General features: G+C 51.5%; 4 protein-coding genes across 10 annotated transcripts; 2 read left to right on the top strand and 2 right to left on the bottom strand.

Annotated features, from left to right (window-relative positions):
* Window positions 1-4,178: 4,178 nt before the first annotated feature.
* Window positions 4,179-6,683, top strand: COPS6 (COP9 signalosome subunit 6). The gene is made up of 10 exons (XM_037507005.2): window positions 4,179-4,267; window positions 4,488-4,613; window positions 4,785-4,916; window positions 5,239-5,327; window positions 5,424-5,486; window positions 5,679-5,726; window positions 5,803-5,917; window positions 6,007-6,099; window positions 6,196-6,296; window positions 6,425-6,683. Exons 1-10 carry the CDS (start codon window positions 4,201-4,203, stop codon window positions 6,563-6,565), a joined length of 975 nt encoding a protein of 324 aa, XP_037362902.1. The 5' UTR covers window positions 4,179-4,200; the 3' UTR covers window positions 6,566-6,683.
* Window positions 6,684-7,337: 654 nt separating this feature from the next.
* MCM7 (minichromosome maintenance complex component 7) lies at window positions 7,338-15,151 on the bottom strand. Of its 2 annotated transcripts, none has more exons than XM_037507004.2 (15): window positions 14,120-14,237; window positions 13,727-13,806; window positions 13,335-13,499; window positions 13,035-13,159; window positions 12,781-12,961; window positions 12,346-12,483; window positions 11,893-12,042; window positions 11,601-11,715; window positions 11,386-11,517; window positions 11,070-11,153; window positions 10,386-10,779; window positions 9,989-10,072; window positions 9,218-9,386; window positions 8,343-8,452; window positions 7,338-8,156 (listed from the first exon to the last, which is right to left on the bottom strand). In XM_037507004.2, the coding sequence occupies exons 3-15, from the start codon at window positions 13,467-13,469 to the stop codon at window positions 7,955-7,957; spliced, it is 2,019 nt and encodes a 672-aa protein (XP_037362901.1). In that variant the 5' UTR covers window positions 13,470-13,499; window positions 13,727-13,806; window positions 14,120-14,237; the 3' UTR covers window positions 7,338-7,954. The 2 variants fall into 2 exon arrangements, with proteins under 2 accessions (XP_037362901.1, XP_037362900.1); XM_037507003.2 differs by lacking the exon at window positions 14,120-14,237 and adding an exon at window positions 15,007-15,151 and having other exon boundaries at window positions 7,340-8,156.
* Window positions 15,152-15,302: 151 nt separating this feature from the next.
* Window positions 15,303-20,965, top strand: AP4M1 (adaptor related protein complex 4 subunit mu 1). Of its 2 annotated transcripts, XM_037506999.2 has the most exons (15): window positions 15,303-15,502; window positions 15,591-15,679; window positions 16,021-16,127; window positions 16,209-16,305; window positions 16,434-16,544; window positions 16,644-16,724; window positions 16,945-17,007; window positions 17,106-17,172; window positions 17,265-17,318; window positions 17,441-17,547; window positions 17,641-17,735; window positions 18,033-18,077; window positions 18,289-18,339; window positions 18,489-18,600; window positions 18,778-20,965. In XM_037506999.2, exons 1-15 carry the CDS (start codon window positions 15,445-15,447, stop codon window positions 19,000-19,002), a joined length of 1,362 nt encoding a protein of 453 aa, XP_037362896.1. In that variant the 5' UTR covers window positions 15,303-15,444; the 3' UTR covers window positions 19,003-20,965. The 2 variants fall into 2 exon arrangements, with proteins under 2 accessions (XP_037362896.1, XP_054549632.1); XM_054693657.1 differs by lacking the exon at window positions 18,289-18,339.
* Window positions 19,150-26,724, bottom strand: TAF6 (TATA-box binding protein associated factor 6). Of its 5 annotated transcripts, XM_037506995.2 has the most exons (16): window positions 26,588-26,611; window positions 24,200-24,233; window positions 23,609-23,824; window positions 23,419-23,505; window positions 23,152-23,305; window positions 22,882-22,938; window positions 22,666-22,785; window positions 22,292-22,437; window positions 22,112-22,189; window positions 21,907-22,008; window positions 21,631-21,813; window positions 21,276-21,350; window positions 21,029-21,154; window positions 20,330-20,503; window positions 19,935-20,129; window positions 19,150-19,686 (listed from the first exon to the last, which is right to left on the bottom strand). In XM_037506995.2, the coding sequence occupies exons 3-16, from the start codon at window positions 23,762-23,764 to the stop codon at window positions 19,306-19,308; spliced, it is 2,034 nt and encodes a 677-aa protein (XP_037362892.1). In that variant the 5' UTR covers window positions 23,765-23,824; window positions 24,200-24,233; window positions 26,588-26,611; the 3' UTR covers window positions 19,150-19,305. The 5 variants fall into 5 exon arrangements, with proteins under 5 accessions (XP_037362892.1, XP_037362893.1, XP_054549631.1 ...); XM_037506996.1 differs by lacking the exon at window positions 24,200-24,233 and having other exon boundaries at window positions 26,588-26,724; XM_054693656.1 differs by lacking the exon at window positions 24,200-24,233 and having other exon boundaries at window positions 26,609-26,724.
* Window positions 26,725-26,808: the final 84 nt, after the last annotated feature.

The raw sequence follows: 26,808 nt of genomic DNA, 5'->3' as shown, positions 1-26,808 counted from the left end.
AGGAGAGTAGATTTGGCTAAAGTCTGTTTATTGTGGCAAGTTATGGGCCCCCGCCAGCCGCAGCTCAGACGAGCCTTTAAAGCCTTGGGTGGAATCATGTCATGCCTCTGTTCAGACTTCAATCTGACAAAAAGCCAAGTCCCTTCAAAGCTTCACATGATCTAAGCCTGTTACCTCTCTGACTTCATCTCTGATTATTCTCTCCCTCATTCACTTAGTTCCAGCCATTGATGTTGTTATTCCTGGACTAAACCAAGCAGTCTCCTGCCCAAAGACTTTTGCATGTGTTTGAATATGCATCCAAGGTATCCTTATGTCTATCCCCTCCCTCCATTTAGATCTTCCCTCCCATGTAAAAAAGCACCCTTTCATCCCTCCTAATAATGTAGACACTTCATAACTATGTTAAGTAAATTGTGAAAAGTTGCCACTAGTGGAGCCATTTAATTTTTTTTTTTAAGATTTATTTATTTATTTATAAAAGCACTGGGTACAGTCAGAAGCGCAGGAGGGTGAGAGAATCCATCAGAGCCAGAGCGGGGAACAGAACAGGCAGAGTGATGAAATACACTGTTGAGGGGAGCAGCGGGCGCAGCAGGAGAGGTCTGCGTGCCATGTGGGACCCTCACTGGTGGCCGGGGATCGAACCGGTGCTGCAGAGGCTGTGGGCAGCTTCACAGCCCAGCGCTCAACCGCTGCGCCACCAGGGGAGGCCCCAGTGGAGCCATTTTAAAATGTAGCCAGCCAGGGCAGCCATTTTAGACAAACTGTCTTACACAGATTAGGTCAAGCTATCAGCAGTCCAAGAAACTAGCAAGAATGAGACTATCCTGTTTGAAAGACTGATAAAAGAGAATTTTACCTACTTTTTTCTTGTGACCCTTCATCTGATTATCCGACTAGTTTACCTTAGGATTCTTTTACCTCACTGTTACTTCAGACTTTTCTTCTCCATAAAAACCCTTGTGTTTTGTTCCTCTTCAGAGCACATTTTGGGTTCCTCCCTGAACCTGTTCTCCCTTAGTTGCAATTCCTTGATCCCAAATAAACATGCTTTGCTTTTTAATTGCTTCCTGATTTTTTAAAAAAGATTTTTATTTATTTTGCATAGAAGAACTGGGGTGCAGGCCGGAGGTGTGGGGGCGGCGGTGAGAGGATTCACCAGAGACAGAGTGGGGAGCAAAACACACAGATTTACTGAAATACACTGTTGAGGGGAGCAGCTGGCGAGACAGGAGAGGTCTACTGTGCCATATATGTGTTGCTGATCCCTGGCGGGGGATCGAACTCAGGGTGTAGCAGTGATAGTGCTGAGATTTAACCCCCTATGCCACCAGGGAGGCCCCCTGCTTCCTGATTTTTAAGTTAACAAAATGAATGAAGAATGGATGGATGGACAGGTCACCACTTACCCCAAAGAGATACAATTCCTTGGCAGTACCAGACTCAAAGATATCAGTTATTTGGGCTGGGCTGTCTCTGCGAGGGGCCTCACTCCAGTCCCTGGTATCTTTTCTCTTTTTTATTCTATTTATATATCTATGGATGTATGTATTCATTCATTCACTTTATTTTGTCAGTAACTACTCAGTATCTACTAACTCTGAGATGGTTCCTCTGCTCTATCCCTCACCATTCTGTCACCCCTACACTGTGGGAGGAAGAGTTAACAAAACAACAAATTAGGGGCCTCCCTGGTGGCACAAGGGGTTAAGTCTCAGCACTGTGAAGCTATCCGCACCCATTGCAGCAAGAGTTCAGATCCCTAGCCAGGGAGCTACCCACACGGAGCCACAGATCTCTCCCAACTCACCTGCTGCTCCCTTCAGCAGTGTATTTCAGTCAATCCACCTGCTCTGTTCCCCACTCTATCTCTGGTGAATCCTCTCACCCCACCCCACCACAGCACCTCTGTCCTGTACCCCAGTTCTTGTATGTATAAATAAATAAATCTTTAAAACCAAGCAAACCTGGGCCTCCCCGGTGGCGCAGCGGTTGAGCACTGGGTTGTGAAGCTGCCCGCAGCCTCTGCGGTGCCGGTTTGGTCCCCGGCCGCTCCCCGGCCACCAGAGGAGGGTCCCACATGGCGTGCAGACCTCTCCTGCCGCCCGCTGCTCCCCTCAGCAGTGTACCTCAGTCCTTCTGCCTGCTCTGCTCCCCGTTCTGGCTCTGGTGAATTCTCTCACCCTCCCGCACTTCTGACTGTACCCAGTGCATGTATAAACAAAACAAACAAATAAATAAATAAAAACATGCCTCTATAAAATAAATAAATAAATAAATAAATAAATAAATAAAACCAAGCAAATCAGTGTTGTGTTTAGTTTCAGTGGAAGGCAGGATGAGACTGGTGTGTTAGGTGTCTTCACACCATTTCAGCTGCAGGTCTTCTGGGGTTTTATTGGTAGGTTTTTTTGTTTGTTTTTTAAATACAATGCAGTTTCAAGAAATGCTCAAATGCAGTTTCAGGGATTGCTCAGTGAGTTTACTGCCAAAACATGTACAGCCAAATGATTCAATTTTAAAGTCATTTCACAGTAGCCACTGTTTTATCAGTTGTATAATTACTTGTACAAAATCTCAAAAGCATTTGAAAGCACAAAAAGACAAAGGAATTCTTTAATATGTGAAACAGCAATGAAAACTATTTTGTTGGGCCTCCCCGGTGGCACGGCGGTTGAGCGCTGGGTTGCCAAGCAGCCTGCGGTGTCTGCGGCGCCGGTTCAATCCCTAGCTGCTCCCCGGCCACCGGAGGAGGGTCCCACATGGCGCGCAGACCTCTCCTGCCGCCCGCTGCTCCCCTCAGCAGTGTACTTCGGTCCTTCTGCCTGCTCTGCTCCCCGCTCTGGCTCTGGTGAATTCTCTCGCCCTCCCGCGCTTCTGACTGTACCCAGTGCTTGTATAAACAAAACAAACAAACAAATAAATAAATAAATGAACATGCCTCTTAAAAAAAAAAAAACTATTTTGTTAATACCAGAATAATTTTTATTTTAGTCTTTAATCTAGATGAGATTATACTCCTTAGAAACTGTCTGCCATTTATAAGAGATACATCTTTCTGATCTAATTTTTCTGAAGAGACGTGAAACATCTATGCTTTTCTTTCATAATCCTCTCAGTTGGTTGGGAGGTTTTCCACTAGGGATAAATAAGATCAATTCTTCCTTAATCTTACCCAGAAAACCTCTCTGCCTTTAGAATTTCTTGGGTCTCTTCCGTTGAGGGTTTCTGGCCCTTCATCTCAGCCCCTAATTGGAGATTTTGCTTGGTTTACATATGTCACTTTTATTACCAGAGAACATCTGGTACCTGCTCTGGGCACTAGAGTAGGCGCTGCAAGGTCAAAACACAGGTCTCTACCTGCATTCTAGGATTGTGTACTTTAGGGTACAGACACATACTAATAAAGAACCGAACAAATTGTAGGGGCAGCAGGAGGGGCAAAGGCAGTGTAAGAGTGGGGAAAGGCTGGAGTGGGCTATGTTTGCCAGAGGTGAGTTTGAAATACTGATGGAAATGAAGAGTAGAGAGAGGGTGGGGGTGGGGGTCATAAAGTGCCTGGAATGTCGCTAGTACCTTAGGTAACACCACTACTTGGGATGAGAAAAGATGGGAAAGACCAGGTTACACCCAAATTATTCATTCATTCGGTCACAGGGATGAGCAAGACAGAAGGACCTTCAGAGGGAGTGAGTGGGGTGTTTGAAAAGATAGATCTGAGGGCCACTGTGGCTGAAACACCAGGATCACGGGGTCGGTAAGTCGAGGCCTGGGCGTTGGCAGGCGGGGTCTGGATCATGCAGGCCTCGCAGGCAGTGGTTAGGACCTTGGGCTTTCTGCTGAGGGCAATAACATGGTATTCCATTCTTTCGGCAAGTCTTAGGAATTTGGCAGTCTTATTCCAATTTTATTCATGAGGAAGGTAAGGTGGAGGCTGAGCAGGGTTAAGTAATTTGTCACGGTCCATCGCAGACAAGAGGCGTGGCCAGGGTCTATGCAAGCTCTCGGATTTGAGGAAAAGCTGACCTGGGGCTCCCTGTACTGAGCTCCACGGCCAGTTGGGGCAGCGGTGGCCGGGCGGGAAAGACCACAGCTGCCCCGCGCCGGCGCAGGCGCGCACGGGACCTGAGCATGCGCTGCGGGCGTACGGAAGCCGGGAGGGAGGGGGCGGGGCCGAGGCTGGCAGGCGTGGGGAAAATGGCGGCGGCGGCGGCTGCGGCGAACGGGACCGGAGGGAGCAGCGGGATGGAGGTGGACGCAGCAGGTAACGGGCCCCGCGAGGGCAGCTTCTGGAGACACCCCGCGGGGCGCGTTAAAGACGTCCTGGGCTCCCGGGAGGAGTCAGGAGGGCGGAACAGCTATGTCGCTCCTCGGAATAACTTGCGGGAGCGATGTATGGCCCGGGTTCTGTCTTCTTCCACTCCCATCACCAGGAAGAACCGGGACCCGGACTCTCACTTTCTCCCCTTTGCTTCCACCCTTAGTAGTCCCCAGCGTGATGGCCTCCGGAGTGACTGGAAGTGTTTCAGTCGCTCTTCATCCCCTCGTCATTCTCAACATCTCAGACCATTGGATTCGCATGCGCTCCCAGGAGGGGCGGCCTATGCAGGGTGAGTATTCGGCATAATTCTCCAAATTCTTTTTCGTCACCACCCACAGACAGTGGTCTCTGCCCATTCTTTAATGAAGCCAGTTTCCCCAATACCTGCTTCACGCTGACCTCAAACTCTCAGGCTGGGCTGATTAGGGGAAAGTTTGCGCATTGTGTCTTTCTCCCCCAGTGATCGGTGCTCTGATCGGAAAGCAGGAAGGCCGAAATATTGAGGTGATGAACTCCTTTGAGCTGCTGTCGCACACCGTGGAAGAGAAGATTATCATTGACAAGGAGTATTATTACACCAAGGAGGAGCAGTGTGAGAGGGGAATAGCAGTGGGGAGAGGAGTGGGAGTAAAAAAAGCAGAGTGGGTAAGATGGAGAGGGTTGCAAAGAAATAACAGAATAGGGCATGAAGGAGGAAAAATGAAGAGAGTAGCTTAAGAGACCTCAGGGAAAAACACATTCAGGTTATTTCCCCAAAGGTAAAGGATGAGAGAAGACATGATAGAAGATGTAGTTATTCTAAATTGAACCAGGATTTGAGCGGGGTGGGAGGTGATGAAAATGATACCAAGAATTTCAAATTAAGGAAGGATGGTTTGAAAAAATACTGTGTGCTCTGGCCCCTTCCTCTCCAGTTAAACAGGTATTCAAGGAGCTGGAGTTTCTGGGTTGGTATACCACAGGGGGGCCACCTGATCCCTCCGACATCCACGTCCATAAGCAGGTATACATGCTAACACGTGTGCATGATGGGGCAGAGACTATAGACTGAGGATTAGATGGGATTTGACACTTGTGTCCCTTATCCGCCCTCTTCCAGGTGTGCGAGATCATCGAGAGCCCCCTCTTTCTTAAGTTGAACCCTATGACCAAGCACACAGATGTGAGTAACACTGGTCCTGTACCCACTTTACCATTGAGTTACTTCACCCCGAACTGCATTTTCCGAGAGTGAGAGAGAATCCCTATTTCACTGAGCCCTTAGGAAGATTAGAGGAGGAAACCTAATGTGAAAGGCCAAGCCCAGGTTGAGGTTTGGAGTGTGATATAACAGCTCTTCTCCATCTCTTCACAGCTTCCAGTCAGTGTTTTTGAGTCTGTCATTGACATAATCAATGGAGAGGTAATACCCTGCCCTTTAGGCCTTAGTTCGTGCTCCTGGCATTTCCTGCTTTTGACTTACTTTATGTGCACTTTAGGCCACAATGCTGTTTGCTGAGCTGACCTACACTCTGGCCACAGAGGAAGCTGAACGCATTGGTGTCGACCATGTGGCCCGAATGACAGCAACTGGCAGTGGAGAGAACTCCACTGGTAATGGGGACTGGAAGGGCTTCCTTGTAAGTGGGGGTGGAAGGCAGTCACATGCTTTCTCACCTGTGGCTTGTGTCATCCCTCTGCAGTGGCTGAACACCTGATAGCACAGCACAGCGCCATCAAGATGCTGCATAGCCGTGTCAAGCTCATCTTGGAGTATGTCAAGGCCTCTGAAGCAGGTAGGATAGGTGTCTCCCTGATACTTGTATCACATTTCCTCTCCCTCTTGGGGAAGTGATGGCAACCACATTAATGTAGCCTTTTTATGCCTTTAGGAGAGGTTCCCTTTAACCATGAGATTCTGCGGGAGGCCTATGCTCTGTGTCATTGCCTCCCCGTGCTCAGCACAGACAAGTTCAAGACAGACTTTTATGATGTGAGTTTAAAACCCAGTATTGGGGGTGGGGTGTTTCTCCATGGAGGATTTGGGACTCAGCTGTTTTCCTGGGCTCTGTGTGAGGGACCCCGACCCCTGGGGAACCGTTTTTTTCTGTTCCCTCCCAGCAATGCAATGATGTGGGGCTCATGGCATACCTTGGCACCATCACCAAAACATGCAACACCATGAACCAATTCGTGAACAAGTTCAACGTCCTCTATGATCGACAAGGCATCGGCAGGCGGATGCGGGGGCTCTTCTTCTGAGAGGGTACTTGAAGGGATGATGCACAGGGGTCAGACAACTATCCCCGAGGGGAGGGGCTCTATACTCCCTTTAGAGAAACCTCTGTTGTTAATAAAAGGGGAGCAGCCCCTCAGCACCCCGTCCAGTGGCCGTGTTCTCTCTGTTAGGCACCACACAGGTTTCTCAACTTGGATCAATAATAGGAGACTGTTGGTTTCACCCTTGTTCAGAGGCTCTACTTGACACCTTTCAGTGACTGCGAGTTCATTGCTATTTGATGTGCACCCATGTCTAGTCAGGTCGACTGTCTTTATCTTGAAGAACTGCCAGCATCCACCCAAGGACTCTCGCTCTTAAATGTCCTATGACACCAACCCTGTGAACACAAATTACTACTTTTCAATCTACACAGAAAGGAGTGGGGAAGAGGGGCATTAAGCGTTCAATGGGGATAGCTCAAGCCCTCGGTCCATCAAGAGAGATGTCTTTTGATTACTGCTAACATTTATTGCATGTTACTTACTGAGCTTTGTGCCTGGCCTGTAAGGCATCTATTGGTGTCTGTACTTTTGAGTCAAGGCCAAGTAGTCTGAACATGGGCATTTGTTACTTGTGCTAGGTGCTGCATCTCCATGTGGCACCTTCTAGTCCCTGGTTTTCATTCTTCTCCAAAACAAGGCTTTTGAGTGAGTTGGACTAGGGAGGTATAACAAGATATCTGAAGGAGGTATCGCAAGTAGTAGAAGGTGGAGAGGACTTTGCTCCAATAAGCCTGCATTTCATATATATATTTTTTTAAATGCTCGCCATCTTTTTTTTTCTTTCTTATTTATTTATTTATTTATTTATTAGTTCATTCATTCATTCATTCATACATACAAGCACCGGGTACAGTCAGAAGCGCGGGAGGGTGAGAGAATTCACCAGAGCCAAAGTGCGGAGGAGAGGTCTGCGCGCCATGTGGGACACTCCTCCGGTTGCCGGGGATCGAACTGGCGCTGCAGAGGCTGCGGGCAGCTTCGGAACCCAGTGCTCAACCGCTGCGCCACCGGGGAGGCCCAGCCTGCATTTCATATTGGCACTACATGCTGAGCCTGAGTGGCCCATGAAAAACAGGATAACAGGACTTAGTTGTCACTGCCCCAGTATCTACTGGTGCTTGGCAAGAACAGAAATAGACAAAGATAAAGGGAATAAGCTATGAATCTAGAAAATTCACATCCTGTTTTAACAAAAGGTAACAATCTACAAACACTTTATTAGCAAAAGGAATAAAACAAGTGCAGCTCAGGGAAAAAAGAATTTGTCCTTTTCCCACAAGGGCATAATTAAGTTTTTAAAGGAAGTGGGAGGGGGAACTTCTTTAGTATGGTATGTAAAGTAGACCCCAGTGTCTCAAGTGATGGGGATCAGACAAAAGTGATCCGTGTCCGGGCTGTGTTGACCTGCCAGACATTTAGCTCCTCATACTCGTCCAGAGCTGCCTGGAACTGGGCAGGTGTGAAGCCACGAGATATGCAGCGCTGCTCTGCCTCAGAAAACCGGACACTTCGGCCCTCTGAGACCAACTCTCTGACAGTGGCAAATATCACATCTGCTGGTCGCTGGGTCCTGGAGGAGATAAGCATGGGTGTGTAAGGTCAGGGCATAAACTAGAAGCCCTGATACGATACACTGAAGAAAAGTATCAGTGTTAGTTCCAAGGCAGCATCCTATGCATGTGGATGCACCAGCCACAAGAAGTGCTCTGCTCGTACCAAGGTGACTCTCGATTTCATCCTTCAATAAACCACTCACCTAGCTGTTTGCCCCTTGTCGCCCAGAAGTGAGTCCTTTGACATCTCCATGAGCCTTATGGCTTCATTCACATCTTCCTTCTCCACTATGTCCACCATTCGTAGGCGTGCCTACGGGAAGGTAGTGGAGAGATAGAAACGGGAGGAGGAGAATGCAACAAGTCAGGGAACCCCCTGGTCCAGCTCTACAGTTGGGCAACCCAAGTATATTGCCTACTCACAACAGTGCAGGCACCCTTCTCTCCCCACCCCAAACATCCGCAGTGTGGGGCCGGCACTGTCAGACCGAGACAAGTGCAATGCCCAGGGCAGCGTCCAGCAATTGCCCAAGTCTCCGCCTCTCAACACTGGCCAGTCCCGGTGTTCAGCTGTCCTGTGAGGGAGACCAGACCCTTCTGAACTCCACTGGGCTCCCCACCATGACAGATGGAGCTTGGGGAGTTCAGCCAAGAAGGTGAATGGCAGAGGTTGTGTCCCTGGGGCTCGGGAAGTGCTAGCTCAGCAGTAGGTCAGGTAATCACACTACCTGCACGAACAGCACTTTGGAGCCCCTGGGACTAAGGTCCAAGATGTGAGGACAGAAATGAAGGTTTGTAGCACAGGCGCGAGGACACGGGGGTAAGACAAACCCTATCCACCCCCACGGTGAGGTGTGAGAAGCAGGGAGGCCTTTCCCTCCATGGACGCTGTGCATGCCCTGCTGGAGCAGCAAGTACCCACAGTGCGGTAGCACGGAGAGGACACTATCTGCACTGTCAGCACTTTAGCCCCGGCAGGGCCCGGGTGGGAGGCAGGCAGCGAGAGAAGACAATCAAAAGGCAGGCTGCCCTGCAAGTCAGCAGTTCACCCTCCAGCAGCACAGGGCTCAGCACTCACCAGAGCAGTGGACAGTCGCAGGATAGCCAGCAGGGTCCGGGCGGAAGTGTAGGTAGCGTCCTTACTAGCCCAAGCCTCTCGCCTCATCTCCACATATGCGGCTGTGATATAGTCAGCCAGAGACTCCGGCACTGTGGGCTGCTTCTCACGGCACATGGCTATGTAACGTCTGTGGAAGAAAGGCTCATGGGAAAGCAGAAGAGGGAGATGGGAAATGGAGCATGTTTTTCCATCACAAGAATGTTCCATTTCAGAAAACTCTTGGGTATGTGCCAGTGGTTTGACTATCACTGATGTCTTCAAATGGTGCATTTCAAATTACTAATTGTTCAGGAAAACGGCCTATGTGAATAAGAACAAATTACCAGTCACCAGAAATAAAAAGGTCCCACTTCTTAAATTAGGACATGGCTAAAGAGGGGGAGACATACATTGTTCACTTGAAGATAATTATTTACTTTAAGGAAACAGAGATCTCTAGGGGCCCTTGGGGACCCATGGAAAGCATTCACGGACCGGGATCCAGCTTTGCCGAAAATCTATACCTTCCTCACCTCAGGCAGGAAGGTGGTGTGAAAGGCAGGTTCTGGTGCTGTGTTGTTCTGAGTGGCCAGGTTGAAGGAATGGGGGAAAGGAACCAGACTTATTCTTCTCCAAGTAGGAGAAATAGTGGTGAAAAAGTACACACCGTAAGACTGAAAACTTTTCCGAAGACACGCAGCCCTACCACCACAACTAATGAAATGTACAGCCCTTACCCGGCTCGCCTACCTCATGAGCTTCATGTCCAAAGGTTCAAACTGGGCAGGGGGCTGCCGGTTGTGCTGGTGCACATAGGTGATGTGCTGGGCCAACCTGGGAAGAGGAGGCAAGGAAAAACATTCTTTGTGGTGCTCTAAACTCTGAGCCCTATTCTCTATCTTCTCCCTCAGCTCCACCATCTTCTCTTGGTGGGGCAGTGATACACCCGGAAATACACCCAGTGATACACTCCTCACCAGCATGTCTGCCCTGACCCATAATTTTTTTTTTAAAAAACGTGGACAAAGCCCTGCTGTAAGGAAAGGCTCTGGAGTTTCCTTAAGGAGAGAATCTGAGAGGGTTCCAATTCGCCCTCCCTCCAGATCACAACAAAGGGATATCTTCTTGGGTGTTGAGCTTCATTCACCGTAGATCATTATCTCGGTCAGGACGGTCCTGGATTAGCCAGAGGAGGTCAAATCGGGAGAGCAGTGCAGCAGGAAGCTGTATGTTCTGCTCCAGGCTTCGGCGAGGGTTGTAGCGCCCATAGGCAGGATTAGCAGCAGCCAGAATGGAGCAGCGGGCGTTGAGCGTGGTGAGAATACCAGCCTTGGCAATAGAGATGGTCTGCTGCTCCATAACCTCATGAATAGCCGTGCGATCAGCCTCAGCCATCTTGTCAAACTCATCAATGCAGCACACGCCCTGGTCAGCCAGCACAAGGGCGCCCCCCTCTAAGGTCAGTTCTCCACTCACGGAGTCTCTCAGCACAGCTGCTGTCAGTCCCACTCCTGAAGAGCCTCGTCCTGTTGTGTACTGGCCTGAACAGCAGGGTTGGAAAGAGAAAAGAAATAGACATCGTTTAGGAGGAGAGAGTAATGAGAGCACAAAAGGGCAAAAACTCAGGGAATAAAGCTCGTCAGGTGAGACCTGCAATGGAACTGCTCTCCCACCCAGGCCTTTGGCAGTAGCTGAAGATCTGAGGTGCTGACATCGGCAGTATCTCCCTTACATAACTCCCCCACCTTCCACACTGCTGAGAGAGTAGACAATGCACCATCCTATTCTGGTTTTTATGTTTACCATTCCCAGAGTCCAATTAATTACTCACTGCGGGGGGCCAGGCGATCGATGTAAGAAAGGAGCTGAGACTTGGCCACACCAGGGTCCCCCATCAGGCAGATATTGATGTTGCCTAGAGGAAGGAAAAAGGAAACTCTTAAGTGACTATCGTTTCCAAACAAACTATCCAGTAACAGAAATAAACTTTTTTGGTTTCCCCCACCCCATACCTAGAACACTATCTTCTAATCCTTCCCTGCACCCATAAAGCAATGGCCTGTGATGTATAGGAACACCAGTCTGTTATCCTCACTTCTTCCCAAATGCCTTCACTCACTCTGAGCCTTCTCCATGCCCCTTCTTACCCCTGATTTTCATTCCTCGAGGAGACTGGTCCACACCTCCCACCAGCAGGAGCAGCAGTGCCTTCTTCACATCCTCATGCCCATATATCTCTGGGGCAATGGATGCTGCCAGCTTTTCATAGAAATCCTCCTCTGTGGAAAGTTAAAAACAGTATTTTCTGAGAAGAGATTTCCAGATAGAAACTCCTATTCCCAGTCTTTCCCCTGGCCCTCACCGGCAATCTGCCTCAGCTCCTCCTTGCTCAGCTCTCCAGCTCCCAACTCATCATCCTCACTCTTACTCATCTTCACAATTCGATGAGCTTCCAGGTAAGTTTCCGAGAGTAAACCCTTGGGCAGGAAAATGCCAGGATACGAATAAAGTCTCTTTAATATGCCCATCCACACATTCCCTCAGGAGTTCCTGACAAAAACTTTCTATTCCATCTCGTTTGCTATTTTGTTAATAGTTTCCTCTGTAGGAGAGAGTAAGGTAGAAATGAGAACACTTCAAACACCATTTCTTACCTGTACAAGCTGTCGGAACCCAGTGCGTAAAATTGGCAAGAAGATACCAGTGACACTGACATGGTCACCGGGATGCGCAATCCTTGTGTTCTCTCCTTCTACCAGCACTGTGATGCTACGAGGGATGTTTCCCACAGGCACTTGGTCACTCTACGGGACAAGCAGTATGTGAGGCATAGAGAGAAGAACCCAAGCCCATGAGGACCTACCCTTCCCTCCTGGGGCATACCACTCTCTTTTGCTCAGCCTGCCCAGTCTCAGGTAAGCTTACACGAGGGGGAAAACTCATCTCCTCTACTTCTTCCCAACTCAGAAAATCCCAGTTAAACTTCCCTCCTACTCAAGGTAATGTCCCTTTCTTAGCTCTTTCCTTCTTTTCTTTTCTCCGCTATGTAACAAGATGAAACGGACTCCCAAGTGCCAACTTCCCTGGGCCTCATATCCCAAACTCACATGTTCTTGCATTTTCATTTCCTGGAATTTGATGAATTTGGAGCCACGTGTCTGCAGATAGAGCCGCCCTCCTGAGCGGTTCGTCTGGCACTCTTGGCTTGGGCACATGATCAGAGGCATGAAAGTGGGAGACTGGATCTAGGGTGTAGGAAATGAGGTATCCAAAGCAATGAGATAGAAACCCATCAGAGTCGGTCATTATATTTTCTCTTCACGACAAATACCAAAGAATTGTCAACATCTTGAACTATTCTGGATCAATGACGACAGGCACCAAGAACACAAGATGAAAGACCACTGACAAGTCAGAATGAAAGATGAGCGAACACACAGGCACGCTCTATAACATAAAAAAATGACAGGTAAACATTAGACAAAGTACTTAACAGAAACCACTAGTGGTTAACTATGTTCCTGATCCTTGTGCTTACGTACCGGCTGGTAAGTCTCTGCCCCACACTGGTCACAAGTGTAAGTGGCCACCACCATTCTGGGTTTGACTTCAGAGACTCGAGTGACAATTCCACGCACAGTCACCAATTTCCCCACAGAGTCAGCCCGTACTTCCCGAATCACATGAGGCTTGCTACTGCTTGGGCCTTGAAAGTACAGCTCACTGAGAGGAGAAAATAGTCACTGATAAGGTTCCAGGGGAAAATCCCCACACTGTCCCCACTGAGACCACTCACAATCTCCGCATAAGCTCAGGAGGGTACTGGTTTTGTGGGCTTCGGGCGGCCCCAGGGTCCCGGCTCCGCTGTTCCATCATCAGCCGGTGCTCAATGTAGACATCTAGGACATCTTTATTTACCACCTAAATGAAGAATAGGAAAAATGAGTGGCAGGATGGGGAATGGAGAGAGCCCAGAGGGCATGAGGCAGAAATCAAAACTCCCCTTTCGCTAGCTAAGGAAACATTAGTGTCTGAGCAGCTTTTTGACAGATATCTAAGTTCCTTCCCTGCCCTGCTTTTTCCTGCAACCACTCACCTCCCTCTCCTTGTACTGAGGCAGCAGCTCTTGCACAACATCTGCAAAGAGCCTTGCATAGCGCTTAGCATTCTCACAAATAGAGTCCACCAACTCAGGATCATCCTCAGCAATGTCATCCAGGTCTATGTACATTGCCACCTGCTCCCGATGAGCCAGCTGAACCTGGGGTGGGGAAGAGACAGCAACATCAGAGCCAGATTTACTGTGCACACCAGTATTTGTTCAGCGGTACCCATCACCATGAGCTCAGCACACTCCTTCTAGATCTCCACAGCGGAGAGCGCAGCTGAGACAGAGCAATACTCAACATCTCAGCCCCCAAACACCTAAGCCAGAACATCTCTCAGAACTCCTTGTGTAACCACCCCTGCCCTCCACTTAAAACTTACCAACTGGTTTCCATACTTGAACTGCTTCTTGCCAAATTCCTCATCCTGGTAAAACTCTTGTATGAACTTCTTCACCTTTTCTATGAGGAAAAGGTAAAATCATGAGAATCAACTTTCCTTTCTTTCAGACACCTCACTGCAAACCCCTCTGATAGAAATCTAAGAAACCCACTTTCACTTAACACAAAAACCTAAGAACTAATTAATTCTAAGTAAAGTAGTCTCCCCAAACTGGGCAGAACTTCTTTTCTCGAGTCAGCTTTCATCTAGGAAAGAATGATGGGCCCCCGGCAGTTAAGAGTATTACCCAACACCCCGCCCCCCCGCAAAGGAATTCCAGTCTTTGCCTTAGTTAAAATTCCCAGTACGCTTTCCCAGTTGCCTTCTACACACCAGGCAACACGAGTGCGTTCAGTCTCCGTCTTTTCCCCGCGCGTGAAGAGGTCCCCTTTTCTTTTGGTCCCCAAATCTCTGCCCTCTCTGGGATCTCGGCCACACGGCCGGTCCCCAACCCACCCCCTCTCCCGCCACTGCTTCCGCTCTTAGTAAACAAAGAAGCACATGGGCCCAGATGCCGCCGCCTCACTGCCCGGGATTCCTCCGCCCAAGGCGGGAGCCCATCCCGCGATTGGCCGGCTCGCGCAGAGCCACTCCGTCCCAGCCCACTACCTCCTCTCGCGGGCTCACGCTAAACCGCCCCATCCCAGGCACGCCCCCGACCTCAGCAGCTCTCTCGGAGGCCACCGCGCGGAAGGACACTGTTTACACACGACACTCCCTCCCGCGACGTCGCGCAACTTCCGCCCGCCTTCACTTCCGCTTGGAGGCTGGCCTAAAATGGCCAATCCCGGCGCGCAGCGGCCCGAGCCTGCCCGCCCCCCGGGCTTCGGCGCGTCTCCGAGGGACGCGAGCGCTCCGAGTGCCGAGGAGGGGAGAGGGGAGCCGGCTCGTGGGCCCCCTCCCCGAGGCCGCGAGGCCCTTCCGCGGCGACCCCGATGCCCAGGTGTCTCCCGGGCACGACTCCCGCTCTGGAGTCCCCAGCAGGCGGTCCGCCGCCCACCACGATCACCAGTCCTAACCCGCACAAGAGAATGAGATCGCCGACATGGACGACTCGCGCGCCCGCCCAGGCACCGTCCACCTCAGACCCGCCGCCTCCTTCCCCTGGCCTGGCGCCCCGCGAGCCCCGCTCTGGCCCCCCACGACTCCGGCTCCCATCAACAGGTGTTAGCTGGGAGGCTTCCTGCGCAGGACCCCCTCCCGGGGCGGCAGGCCCTCACCTTTCTCGAGCGCATAATCCTTAAGGGCCATCGCTACCGAGGGCCGCGCGGCAGCAGTTGGCGGGCTCAGGACGGCGGGTCCCAGGGAAGTAAGAACGTCCGCGCGGCGGACGGCGGCCGACCAACCGAAATTGGCGCGAAACGTCGCGCCCCACGTGACCGGCGGCGCTGCGTGCGGGCCAATCGGATAGGAGGCCCTGCGCCCCGCCCGCTCGCGGCGGGCCCCGGCCTCGACCAATCGCCGGGCGAGCCTGGGCTGAGTGACGGGGAAGCAGCTGGGCGAGGCGGGGCGGGCGCCGGTTTCCCGCGGTCGGAGCTGGCGCGGGCGGAGGCGAATAGCTCTTAAAGGGCCAGCCCACGCTCGTCCTTTTGTTCCGGGGCCGCAGGGCGGGGCAGGCCCAACTTTCGGTGTCTCCCAGTCTGCTCTCCCGAACGGCCATGATTTCCCAGTTTTTCATTCTCTCCTCCAAGGGGGACCCGCTCATCTATAAGGACTGTATCCTTCACCCGCGAGGCGGGATAGGAGTAGTGTCCCAGAGCCGGGCTGTGTGGCTAATTCCTTAGCTGTCCTTCCACCCGGTCAGTCCGCGGAGACAGTGGCGGCCGGGACGTGGCCGAGCTCTTCTACCGGAAGCTGATGGGACTGCCCGGAGACGAGTCTCCAGTTGTCATGGTAACCACTAGCCGGGGGAGGGGGGCCCGCCTGTAGCTTGGAGTGGGGGGAGCGCTTCCTTTCCCAGACCGCATCCCTTTGGAGGGTACTTTCCTCCAAACGTTAAGGAAAGTTTACCCCGCGCTACCCATGCACCAGGCACAGCTGTTGAGCCCCACGTCTCAATCCTCGGCTACTCTGGGGTAGGTTCTCTGGCTACACTTGCACCTTGGGAAACTGGGCCCTGAAGAGGTGTCACTGGTCACCCAAAGTCGCTTTTAGTAAGTAGGTTATGAGTAAAAGTCTCATGGGCCCCTAATCACTAAACTGTCTTCCTAATGCTGTCTCTCCTTCTGCCCCAGCACCACGATGACCGTCATTTTATTCATATCAGGCACAGCGGCCTCTATTTGGTGGCCACGACTTCTGAAAACATTTCTCCCTTCAGCCTCCTAGAGCTGCTCTCCCGGTGAGAAGGGCTGGGCTGGGCATTTGGCGAGGGGGTTTGGGAGGAGGAGTAAGGTTTACACATTTTGGTCCTGGTTCCCAGGCTGGCCACCCTCCTGGGCGACTACTGCGGCTCCCTGGGTGAGGGGACCATCTCCCGCAACGTGGCTCTTGTCTATGAACTCCTCGATGAAGTGCTGGTAAGGCCCATGGGTTCCTCATTGTTCCTCCTCACTGAAGATAAACCCCGTAGTTGAGAGGTTAAGTTCAGTGCTTTCACCCCTTTCCTCCACTGGTCAACTGCAGACAGTCCTTCCTTTGCCCATAGGACTATGGCTACGTACAGACCACGTCCACCGAGATGCTGAGGAACTTCATCCAGACAGAAGCTGTGGTCAGCAAGCCCTTCAGCCTCTTTGACCTCAGCAGCGTTGGCTTGGTCAGTGGAAGGGAAAGAAAAGGACAAGGAGGGGAGCTCCTGGGGAGGGTTGGCTGAGGGCATCAAACCTGAGGATGGGTTGCTTTGGGTGCTCTCCAGTTTGGGGCCGAGACACAACAGAGCAAAGTGGCACCCAGCAGTGCAGCAGGCCGCCCTGTCCTGTCCAGCCGCTCTGATCAGGTAAGGGAGGACTGATAGGGTGAGATCCTCTAATTTTTTTTCTGGAACCCCAGAATCCAAGAGCTTATGGTATCTTTCTCCCTCCCCTAGACATGAACATCCCTTCTTCCACCCATGTCCCAACACCAAGGCCCTAACCTCCACTGCCCTGTCCTTTCTGCCTGCCACCTTGGAACATAGGCCATTCTACCTTCAACCACCCCAATCCCTTCTTTTTCAGAGCCAAAAGAACGAAGTATTTTTGGATGTAGTGGAGAGGCTGTCTGTACTGATAGCATCTAATGTAAGTCTGGACCCCAGCCCTGAGACTGAGGATAGCTGGTACTTGGGGAACGTGGTTGGGGAGGTAACCTTTGGATGTTAACCTCTCTGCACTCCCAGGGCTCACTGCTGAAGGTGGATGTGCAGGGAGAGCTCCGACTCAAGAGCTTTCTTCCCAGCGGCTCTGGTGAGAAGTCTGCAGGCTAGAGCCAGCATGGGGGTTGGGACAGGCCCCAGGGGGTGTTTGGAGGTCTTTTCTCATACTTTTTTTTCTGACAGAGATACGCATTGGTTTGACAGAAGAATTTTGTGTGGGGAAGTCAGAATTGAGAGGTGAGGAGTGGGTCTTTCTTTACTTGGTTACTCCCTAAGGTTTCATGGAGAGAAGTTAGATGCCTCTGCTCCTCTCCCCTCCCCACTTCTCTCCCAAAATGATTAGAATTTTTTCTTCCCAGGTTATGGACCAGGAATTCGGGTGGATGAGGTCTCATTTCACAGCTCCGTACATTTGGAGGAGTTTGAATCTCATCGAATTCTCCGCTTGCAGCCACCTCAGGGCGAGGTCAGAATCAGGGGCCTAGCATGTCCCATCTTCCATGGGGGGCTTTATTCCAGATGGGAGACCACACTGACCTCCATTCCCCTCTGGTCTCAGCTCACTGTGATGCGGTACCAACTCTCAGATGACCTCCCTTCCCCACTCCCTTTCCGGCTCTTTCCCTCTGTGCAGTGGGACCGAGGCTCAGGCAGGTGAGGACATACCTTCTGTTCTAGAATTTTTCTGGAAACTAAGCCAAGGTGGTTCCTGGACTATGGAGGGAATAGTGGTAATAGTGGCAATAAGGTACAAATTAGGAAAGGCATCCTCACCCACAGTGAACTAACCCCATGAACTCAAGGGTTGGCTAGTGGAGTTGACCAGATATCAGACCTGCTCTTGCTTTCTTGGGGCACAGCCTACATAGCAGTGTGTGGAGGCCCGGGTGGGGAATGGTGAAACACCTGTAGGATATGGCCTGAGTCACGGTATTTGACCTTCTTATCTAGGCTCCAGATTTATCTGAAGTTACGATGTGACCTGCCCCCAAAAAGGTAAGAGTGGGGGTAGCTGAGCTCAGCCATGTGGGACAGACATAGAGCCAAGATACCTGCTGCCTGCACTACCCACCAGCCTTAGAATCCAATTAGAAGCTGTAGACTTCGGGAAGGGAGGGGGTGGCCACTTGTGCCTGATTCCAGTTATGATGTGAAGAGTGGAGACAATTCACCGCCTCCCTGGGGATGACTGTTCCTTTCTTTACAGCCAGGCTCTCAATGTCAGGCTGCATCTTCCCCTGCCAAGAGGGGTGGTCAGGTTAGTGTGTGCAATGTGGGATTCCAGTGGTTTCACAGCGCCCTGGGCAATAGGGTGGCACTGGGAAGGAGAGGAAACTGTGGGTGGAACCAGCCTGTCCTTGAGGAAGGCACAGTCTAAGCTCAGCACCTTTCCTCTCCAAATCCCAGCCTGTCTCAGGAGCTGAGCAGTCCAGAGCAGAAGGCAGAGCTTGGGGAGGGAGCCCTTCGCTGGGACCTGCCGCGGGTGCAAGGAGGCTCTCAGCTCTCTGGCCTTTTCCAGGTATCAGCTGTTGGGCCTCCACATCCTCTCCTCCTACCCCCACTTCCAGCCCCTGACCCATTCTTCCTAATGCACTTGCTGACCCCCAGCACCGTCAGCTTCCTGGTGCCTTGGCTTCCCTGCCCACTTCGATCTCAGTGCCTTCAGCACCTCTCTTCTTGCTTCTGTTCCTCACAGATGGATGTCCCGGGCCCTCCTGGGCCGCCTGGCCAAGGGCCTTCCACTTCCACTCCTCCTCTGGGGCTGGGCCCTGCAAGCCTCTCCTTTGAGCTTCCGCGGCATACATGCTCCGGCCTCCAGGTGCGCTTCCTCAGGCTTTCATTCAGACCCTGCGGCAACACCAACCCTCACAAGTGGGTGCGACACCTAAGCCACAGTGATGCTTATGTCATTCGGATCTGAGGCTTTCAAAACGAGGACACAGGGCATCAAATGACGTTGTCATTTCCAACGTTTTGGCCCCAGCCAGAGTCCTGAGTCCTAGGGCCCAGGAAGGCTCCACAATTCAACTCTCCTGTGATACCTGACACAGGAAGGACTGAGGTAGATCAGAACTTACAAATCAAACTTTTATTCTGAGAACTTGCTGTACAATATCTAAAAAGAAAGTGATGTGAGGAAGCAGATCACTATTTCCATCCACGCAGCACACACACGCACGTGTGTATAAGACACACCAGCAGAGAAAGTCGACGTGTGGCAGCATCAAGGTGCAGGCTGAGGGGAGCCAGGTCCAGCGGGCTGGGAACCATTAGCTTTTGGAGTCCCTGGAGCTGGAGGAGAGCTATCCCCAGTTTCTAGTTTTCCCCCACAGAGGGTACTGCCCCCAAGAGGGGAAGGTGCTGAGGACTGGGGAGGAGCTGGAGAAGGATGAGAGGTGGGGCCTCCTTTGCCCTCCCCAGCTGTGGGGAGAGAGACCACAATGTACTTCTGGACACTACCCGGCCCAGAGGGAGCAGTGCTAGGGGGTGCGGTTGTGGCGGTGGAGACCAGCTTGACGATGGGCTGCACGCTGGGGACTGTGGTGGTGACAGGGGACGTGGTGGTAGAGCCTGAGCCAGGGGCCGAGGTGCTGAGGGACAGGACCTGGTGAAGAAAGGAAAAGCATTGCCAGCTGCCCTGCGTCCTCCCAGGCTCCAACTGAATACTGAGCCCTGCCTTTGTCAGGAGCCTCAGAGCCTTGTGAGGATGAGCAGCCAGAGCTTCATGGGCCCCTGGGAAGTGCCCCTTCCAGTTCCAGGTGGGGACTAGGCTTTCCTCTGCATTCATGCATGTGCATCAACACACCTGCTCTGAGGGAACCTCTCTGCCCCTTGCCGTACAGCTTGACTTACCTGTTGGGTGGATGAGGCACTGGAGGAGGACATTACAATGAACTTGGTTGGAGGAGGGGAAGGCTGAGGTGGGGCAGAAGCTCGTGTAGACACCAGTGTCTGGACGGGCAGTGTGATGGAGCCAGGGACCTTCAGCAAGCCAGGGGTCCGAGGGCCAGGCTGAGGGGCCTGTGAGAGGGTCAGTGTGGGCCGTGGCTGCAGGAAGGCGAGGCAAGAAGAAAATGTCAACATCTAAGAAAAAGAGGGACTCCTCCTGCCCCTCCTCAGCAGGTCTTAGGGGCAGCAGCATCTTTACTAAAGGAGCCTAGATCCCCCAGACTGCTGACCTCAAAGGCCCTGCCCCACCCCTCACAGTTACTCATTTCATCTCCTCTCCCTCCCACAATGTTGCTGACCTGAGTGATGGTCAGTGTGGTCCTGTTGACCTGCTGAGCCTGCAGAGCAGCCTGGGCTCGGGCCTTGACCACATGGGAACAGAGGAGGGGACCAAGAGACCCAAATTCTGCCCGATAGGCATCCTGATTGTCAGGTGGTGGGCGAAGCTTTACAAAAACAGGGGCACAGTGCTTCTGCAGAGAATGCAAAGAAGAGCCAGTTAGAGGACGAGCTGGGACTCAGAAGTGTGATGGGGAAGGGGTGAGAAAAGAGGCTGCCCATTCAGTATGTTTGGGGTAGCCTGTTGTTTCAGTGGGACCCATTAGGGGCCAAACTGTCCAATAGTGGGGTTATGAGGAATGTGGTGGTTTTTCTTCATGTGAAAACCCAGGTACCAAGTGTACATGGAGAGCCTTTTGAATACACTAGAAATATCAAAGGGGGGCAGCGGGGCCCTCAGGTGTGTCACACAGTGCTGCAACACTGAGGACAGTGAGTCTAGAAGTCATGGTAGAGAGTTAAGTCCTCTTATTTCTTAATTACCCGTCTGTGTCTTAGTCTTTCTGTGAAACAGTTGGTGTGAGGTATGCTCTGAATGTATGAGGCAAGAGTGGCACATGAATTAAAGATACCACGTGCTTGCTAAACCTTGTCCCTGTGTGTGTGGGGGAGGGTTCGGGAGTGAGGGGGAAGAAGGCAGGGGAGGGAGCTTTGGTCACCAGGAGAAGACTCTGCACATGGTCAGCTCCTATGCGGTCGATGTTGCTTAGCACTGGGCCATCCAGCACACTGCGGATCCGCTCCCCCTCCTGCTGCAACCGTGGCAGGATCAGAGTCTTAATTACCTGTGGAAAAAGAAGGGGAGAAGCCGGGGCCTGGGGTCACTACACAGTCTCCTGGATGGGGGAGTGTTGCCCTCTGACTTCAGAATGCTCCCCCTCCCCCAGTGCTTCCCAGGGGTCTAACGTCATGTCCCAGCTCTGCCAGGCCTGCGATGGAGCCATAACGTGTTGTCCATGGAGTCTTTTCATCCACCCAGCTCTGTGAGGAGAAGGAAAGAAAGCCTAGTGAGGGGGTGTGACAGGCCAATCAGTGGAAACCCAGATCCCTGATACACATTCTTTGTAAATCATGAAGACATTACAGATGCAGCTCAAGTTCTAGCCCCAGTCCCTCTGTCCTTTTCCCCTTGTTCTCAGTATCATTTCCTGCAGCCACAACTGACCCACACCTGGTATGGGTGAAGCCCTCAAGAGGTGTAAGGAAGTTGTTCTGGTGACCACAGGAGTAGGTGTGTAGAACATTTCTCCTCACTGCTCACCTTGGTGAAGGTCTTGGTGATCCGGGACTGGATGTTGTTAGTGGTTGTACTGAAATGCTTGCAGATCTGGGCCACCAGGCGGGCGGCAAAGTCACGGAGTGCCCAGTGATTGTCCACATCTGGCCGCAGGCATAGCTGTCTGCTCACAATGCAGGTCATAACGGCTGGAATCAATTCATGCACCTAAGGGAGAAGCAGTGGGTCAGGTTAATTCTCACAAATGGCTTCCTGGTGGCAGTACAGCCTCTGGACCTGGGATGAGGGTGGACCACTCACATATTTTTCTAGATAGAGCGTAGGGTTATCCATCAGCGCCTTCACCATGCGCATCAGGTAGATGAGCAGGGCCAAGTTGTTTTGCACCACATTCACGCGGACCTATTGGGCGGGAGAATTAACAGGCCGTGAGAGCCCTCAGGTGATCCCTCCCGTGCCACCACCTCACCACCCCCCAAATTCTGGCCTTCCTGAATCCTCTCACCCCCTCAGAGATGAAGGTGCTGAATCGGGGCAGCATCTGATAGAGCCCAGGGTCCGTTGCAATGCTCTGCAGAGCTTCCTGTGGGAGAGGAGCCAGTGACATAGTAGACAGGGTAGAAGAGGTTCATGAGGTCTCCAAAAGAAGGAATCTCTGGGTAAAGGCAGGGAGGTGGGGCCTCACCGCTCTCTTGGCCTCACATGACCCCACACAGGCTTCAGTGATCTCCTTGTAGTACAGTTGCTGCTCCACCGACAATTCATGGATACTTCGAGGCTTCAGTCGCAAAGGCGCCCCCTCTAGCAGGGGTGGTGCCTTCTTTTCTTTCCCTGTGTGAATTGGGAAGATGGGTTTGCAAAAGCCCTACTAGAGGCCTTAGCGCCATACCCTGACCCTCCGCTACCCCACCCAAGGACAAGAAACTTCTTTCAGATTTCTTGATTCTTTCTGCGGCTCTCTGCCTGATGCCCTGCCCCTTGTCCTGGTTGTCTCACTTCACAAATGGCCATTGGGCTTTGAGCCAAGAGCCAGGAGAGCCCTGGCCTAGCAGTACTGACCTTTGCCATCAGCTGGAGCAGCCCCTTGACCTTTGCCTTTCAAGGGTCCATCTTCTTCCTGGCCTGGCTTTGCTGACTTCAGGGGCTCTGTGGCTTCAGCCTTTTGCTGCTCTTTGGGAGCTGATGGGAAAGGAGTCATGCAGGGGTCAGGGGAGTGGCAGGAGATGTAAGTAAGTAAGTCAGAGTGAGGTGTGTTCTGGGCTTGGAGCAGGTTACCTGGGGGTGGGTTCTCAGGTATAGCTGGCTGGCAGCCTTCAATGCTCAACCAGTGAGCTGTGAGGAAGGAAAGTGCCAAGTTGAGGTGCTGCACATGGACACTATGGAGTCACTCCATACTAAGGAATGTGTTTTCATTTCTATGCCCTTTTCCTGCAACTCACCAGGGGTCTCACACTGAGGCGTTCTTCACTCATGAGTTTCCTCAGACCCATATGCAATGCTCCTCCTCTCCCTCCTCCCTGCCACCCTGCTCTCCCCTCCCCCAACCTTTGAGGCAGACGTCCAGGGGCACCCTGGGCAGAGGGGTATTGATGATGTCGCTCAGATCAACCTCCTTCTCCTCGTAGAAGTAAAGTTCCCGGCCCCCACCAGAGGCGAAACGGAAAGGTATGAACTCCTGAGCGTGGAAGCCATAGAGCGGCTATATCAGGAGAGAGAGACACCGGGATGAGAAGGGAGGCCCCCGGAGATATGGCTGAAGGCAAATGCAGCATCTGGGAGGACCCCCGTCTCAGTCCTGTGTGTCCCCATCACCTCAACATTCTTTAGCTTTAGCGCGTAGTCAATGTCACTGGTGGTAAGCTTCTGCCGCTTCCCCATGTGCATGAACTTCAAGGCATCCTGGCAGGGGGGAGGACAGACATCAGCCTGAGACCCTGAGGAAGAAGGCAGCTGGGCCAGCACCCTCGGTACAGCACAGGGCTGGGCAGAGGGGCCAGGTTACCTGTGCAATCTCCTTGATGCGGTAGCTGACCTCATCTGTCAGCAGCTGGCAGGTATCCTCCTGAATCTGGGCGATGCCCATTGACTCGGCCACCACCTTCATCGACTCGGAGGGCAGCACAGTATTACTGAGTTTCAGCTTCTTCTCCTCAGCCATTCTGCTGTCCCTCCTCCCCTTCCCTGAAGGATGATGCCCCAGGGTGGAGAGATGGAGTCCCTGGCAGGGGGATGGGGTGGGCAGAAGAGAGAAAAAGAAACATGAACCCCAAAGAAGAGGGCCCATCCCTCAGGAGAGGAGGCTGCAACAAAGGGAGGGCAGCAGAGATGTGAAGAGGGGGAAGGAGCTTGGGAGTATCTTCTGTCCATCCCCAAGTGAGTCAGCACCAGGGTAACAGAATGTTGCAGTCTGATCCAATTGCACACATTGGTTGAGCCCTGATCCTATGCCAGGCACTGCACCCATGAGGTAGAGTCCGCAATTTCAATCCCAGCCCTGGCTGTGTGACTTGGGCAAGTTCCTTAATTCTTCCCTGACTTGGGTTTTTTCCCTCTGTAAAGTGTAGTCAATATTTTTTTATTGTTATGCACATACCTCTCTCTCTTGTCCCTTCTTGAATCATTCATGCCTGACAGAAAGACAATGTTGATTAAATACAACTCCCCTAACCATCTGTTTAGCCACACAATTGAAAGTAGTGAGAAAAACAATTCTCACTTTAAATTCAGTCTGTGGTCACAAACTTCAACTGGGTCACAAACTTCAAATGGGCCCTTAGTGCAGCCGGATAATCATGCTATATCTCAGTGTCCTGCCTCTCTCTGTCCTGACACCTTTTCTCCTTCCTCACTTTCGGCCATCGGAAGACAGCTCCAGACTCCCACCAACATACCCACCTGCCAAGCAGTACTAACACCCACACACTCAACCATCCCCCCCAATACAGGAGAGTGTTTGGGACCTCACCAACTCAAGCACTAATTACTCCAGCATTCTCCCATCTCCCTCAACATCACTTTCTCAACCTGACAGGTCATTTCCATAAGGCTATAAAATGCAGTTATTTTTCCCATTTTCAAAAATCCAAATAGCGATATATACACATAAGGAAATACATAGCTCTAACAAGGGGATCTGACATATGCCACATACAACATGGATGATACTAGACACATTGTGCCAAGTGAACAAAGTCAGGCACAAAATGCCTCATACTGTATTGATTCCACTCGAGAGTGGTCAAATTCATAGGATCAGAATGTAAAATGGTGGCTGCTGGGGGCGGGAGGAAAGAGGAGTCATTGTTTAACAGGTACAGATTTTCATGTGGCCTTCCTGGTGGTGCAAGGGGTTAAGACGCAACCTATGAAGCTGTCCGCAGCCACTGAAGCATGAGTTCGATCCCAGGCCGGCCAGGGAGCAACCCACATGGTGCAGCAAACCTCTCCTGACTCACCAGCTGCTCCCCTCAGCAGTGTACTTTGGTCAATCTGCCTGTTCTGTTTCCCACTCTGTCTCTGGTGAATCTTCTCACCCCTCGCACCTCTGGCCTATACCTCAGCTCTTGTATGCATAAATAAATAAATCTTAAAAAAAAAAAAAAAGTACAGATTTTCAGTTCTGCAACATATACCAAATTCTGGAGGTAGATGGTGACTGACGATGGCTGCACAACAAAGTGAATGCACTTAAACATTTGAATTGTACACTTAAAAAGTTACTTAAGATGTTAAGTTTTATGTTGTGTACTTCACAATTTAAGGAATGTTTAAAACTTTCTCTACAAGCTGTGCCCTACTTTCCCTTGTTCCTCTTTGCCACAAAACTCCCTCAAAGAGTTCTGTTAACTTTTGAATTCCTCCCTTTCTGGCCTGAACTTATTCCATTCAGCTTTGACCCCGGTCGGTCCCTGAAGTGGCCCATCAAGATCACTGATGACTCCACATAGCCAAATCCAAGGTCCATGCTTGGTCCTCAACTTACTTGACCTCTCAGCGGAATATGGCATGGCTGATTACTTCCTTCTGAAAAGTTTCTTTACTTTCACACCACCTCCTAAGTTTTCCTCCTACCTGACCCATCACTCTCTTTTGGTTTCTTTTACTCCTTCTTATACGTCGTGTGGACTGAGATCTTTGTTATGTTCACATACATATTCCAGGACCTCAGACTGATGCCTGACACATTACATTCAGTAAACAGTTGTTGGAATAAATGAATGAATCCTAGGGGTTGGAGATGTTGGTACTCAATACATAGCCAGTATCATTATTACCAAGAGGAAAACAGATACAGATCTACGCTTGGGATCTACTCTGCAGGCAGAAAAAGGCTGACTCGTTTGACGTTAACATTGGGAAGATGAACGTCAACTATTTAGGTCCAACTGTGGGATGTATGGAGGGCCAAATAAGGGCGAGCTGGAGGTGTGGGAAGATGAAGGCCCCAAAAGAATTTGGTTCTTCTCAAACCATCTCCAAGTCTCCACCCACCAGTCTTATAAAAGTCTTTTATCTTCAGGGAACACATTTATTCAACATATACTCAGTGCAAGGGGTTAGGTATACATGTCCCACTTCCCTGGCGAACTCCTATTAATCCTTCAATACCCTGAGGTACCCTTGCCAGTAATGGCTCATAAAACATGCTACTGCCTCAGGAGCCTCTCAGGTCAGTGGGGCCGTCAGGAAGTCTTCAGAGAAGGGTAACTTGAGCTACATCTGCGTAGTCGTTTCCCAAGCAAGGAAGCGGGTCGAAGTCCCCAGGAAACGGGTGCCGCGCGAAAGAAGGCGCAGAAAGCCCACATCATTCCCCGAACATCTCTCTAATGCAAACATACACACACGGAGTCCCCGCGCGCAAGAACACACAACCAACCGTCTTCTTCTTGGTCCCCACACGGGCCATTCAAAGAGTCTAGTCTGGGCTACCACTCAAGCCCGCCCCCACAAGCCGAGACCCCGCGCAGAAAAAGTCTCTCACCGCCGCCAAAGCGCCGCTCACCCGGCGCTCGGCGCCATGTTGGCCCCGCCCCCTCCAGGGAATAGGTCCTGGCAGAGACGGAGAGCCAGCCCTGCCCCTTCCCCGAATTGGCCTAAGTCTCCTAGACTCAAAGCCTGGAACGATAAAAAATCACTGTTTTTGTGTCTATGTTTAAGGATCACGGCCTGCTGTTCTTATCACTTCGATTCACTCCTTTACCA

Source organism: Talpa occidentalis, unplaced genomic scaffold (genome assembly GCF_014898055.3).
Source record: "Talpa occidentalis isolate TD23 unplaced genomic scaffold, MPIMG_talOcc4v2.1 talOcc4.12, whole genome shotgun sequence".
Classification (NCBI taxonomy): domain Eukaryota; kingdom Metazoa; phylum Chordata; class Mammalia; order Eulipotyphla; family Talpidae; genus Talpa; species Talpa occidentalis.
The sequence above is the reverse complement of the archived record's forward strand: the minus strand, read 5'-3'. Positions and strand labels throughout refer to the sequence as shown.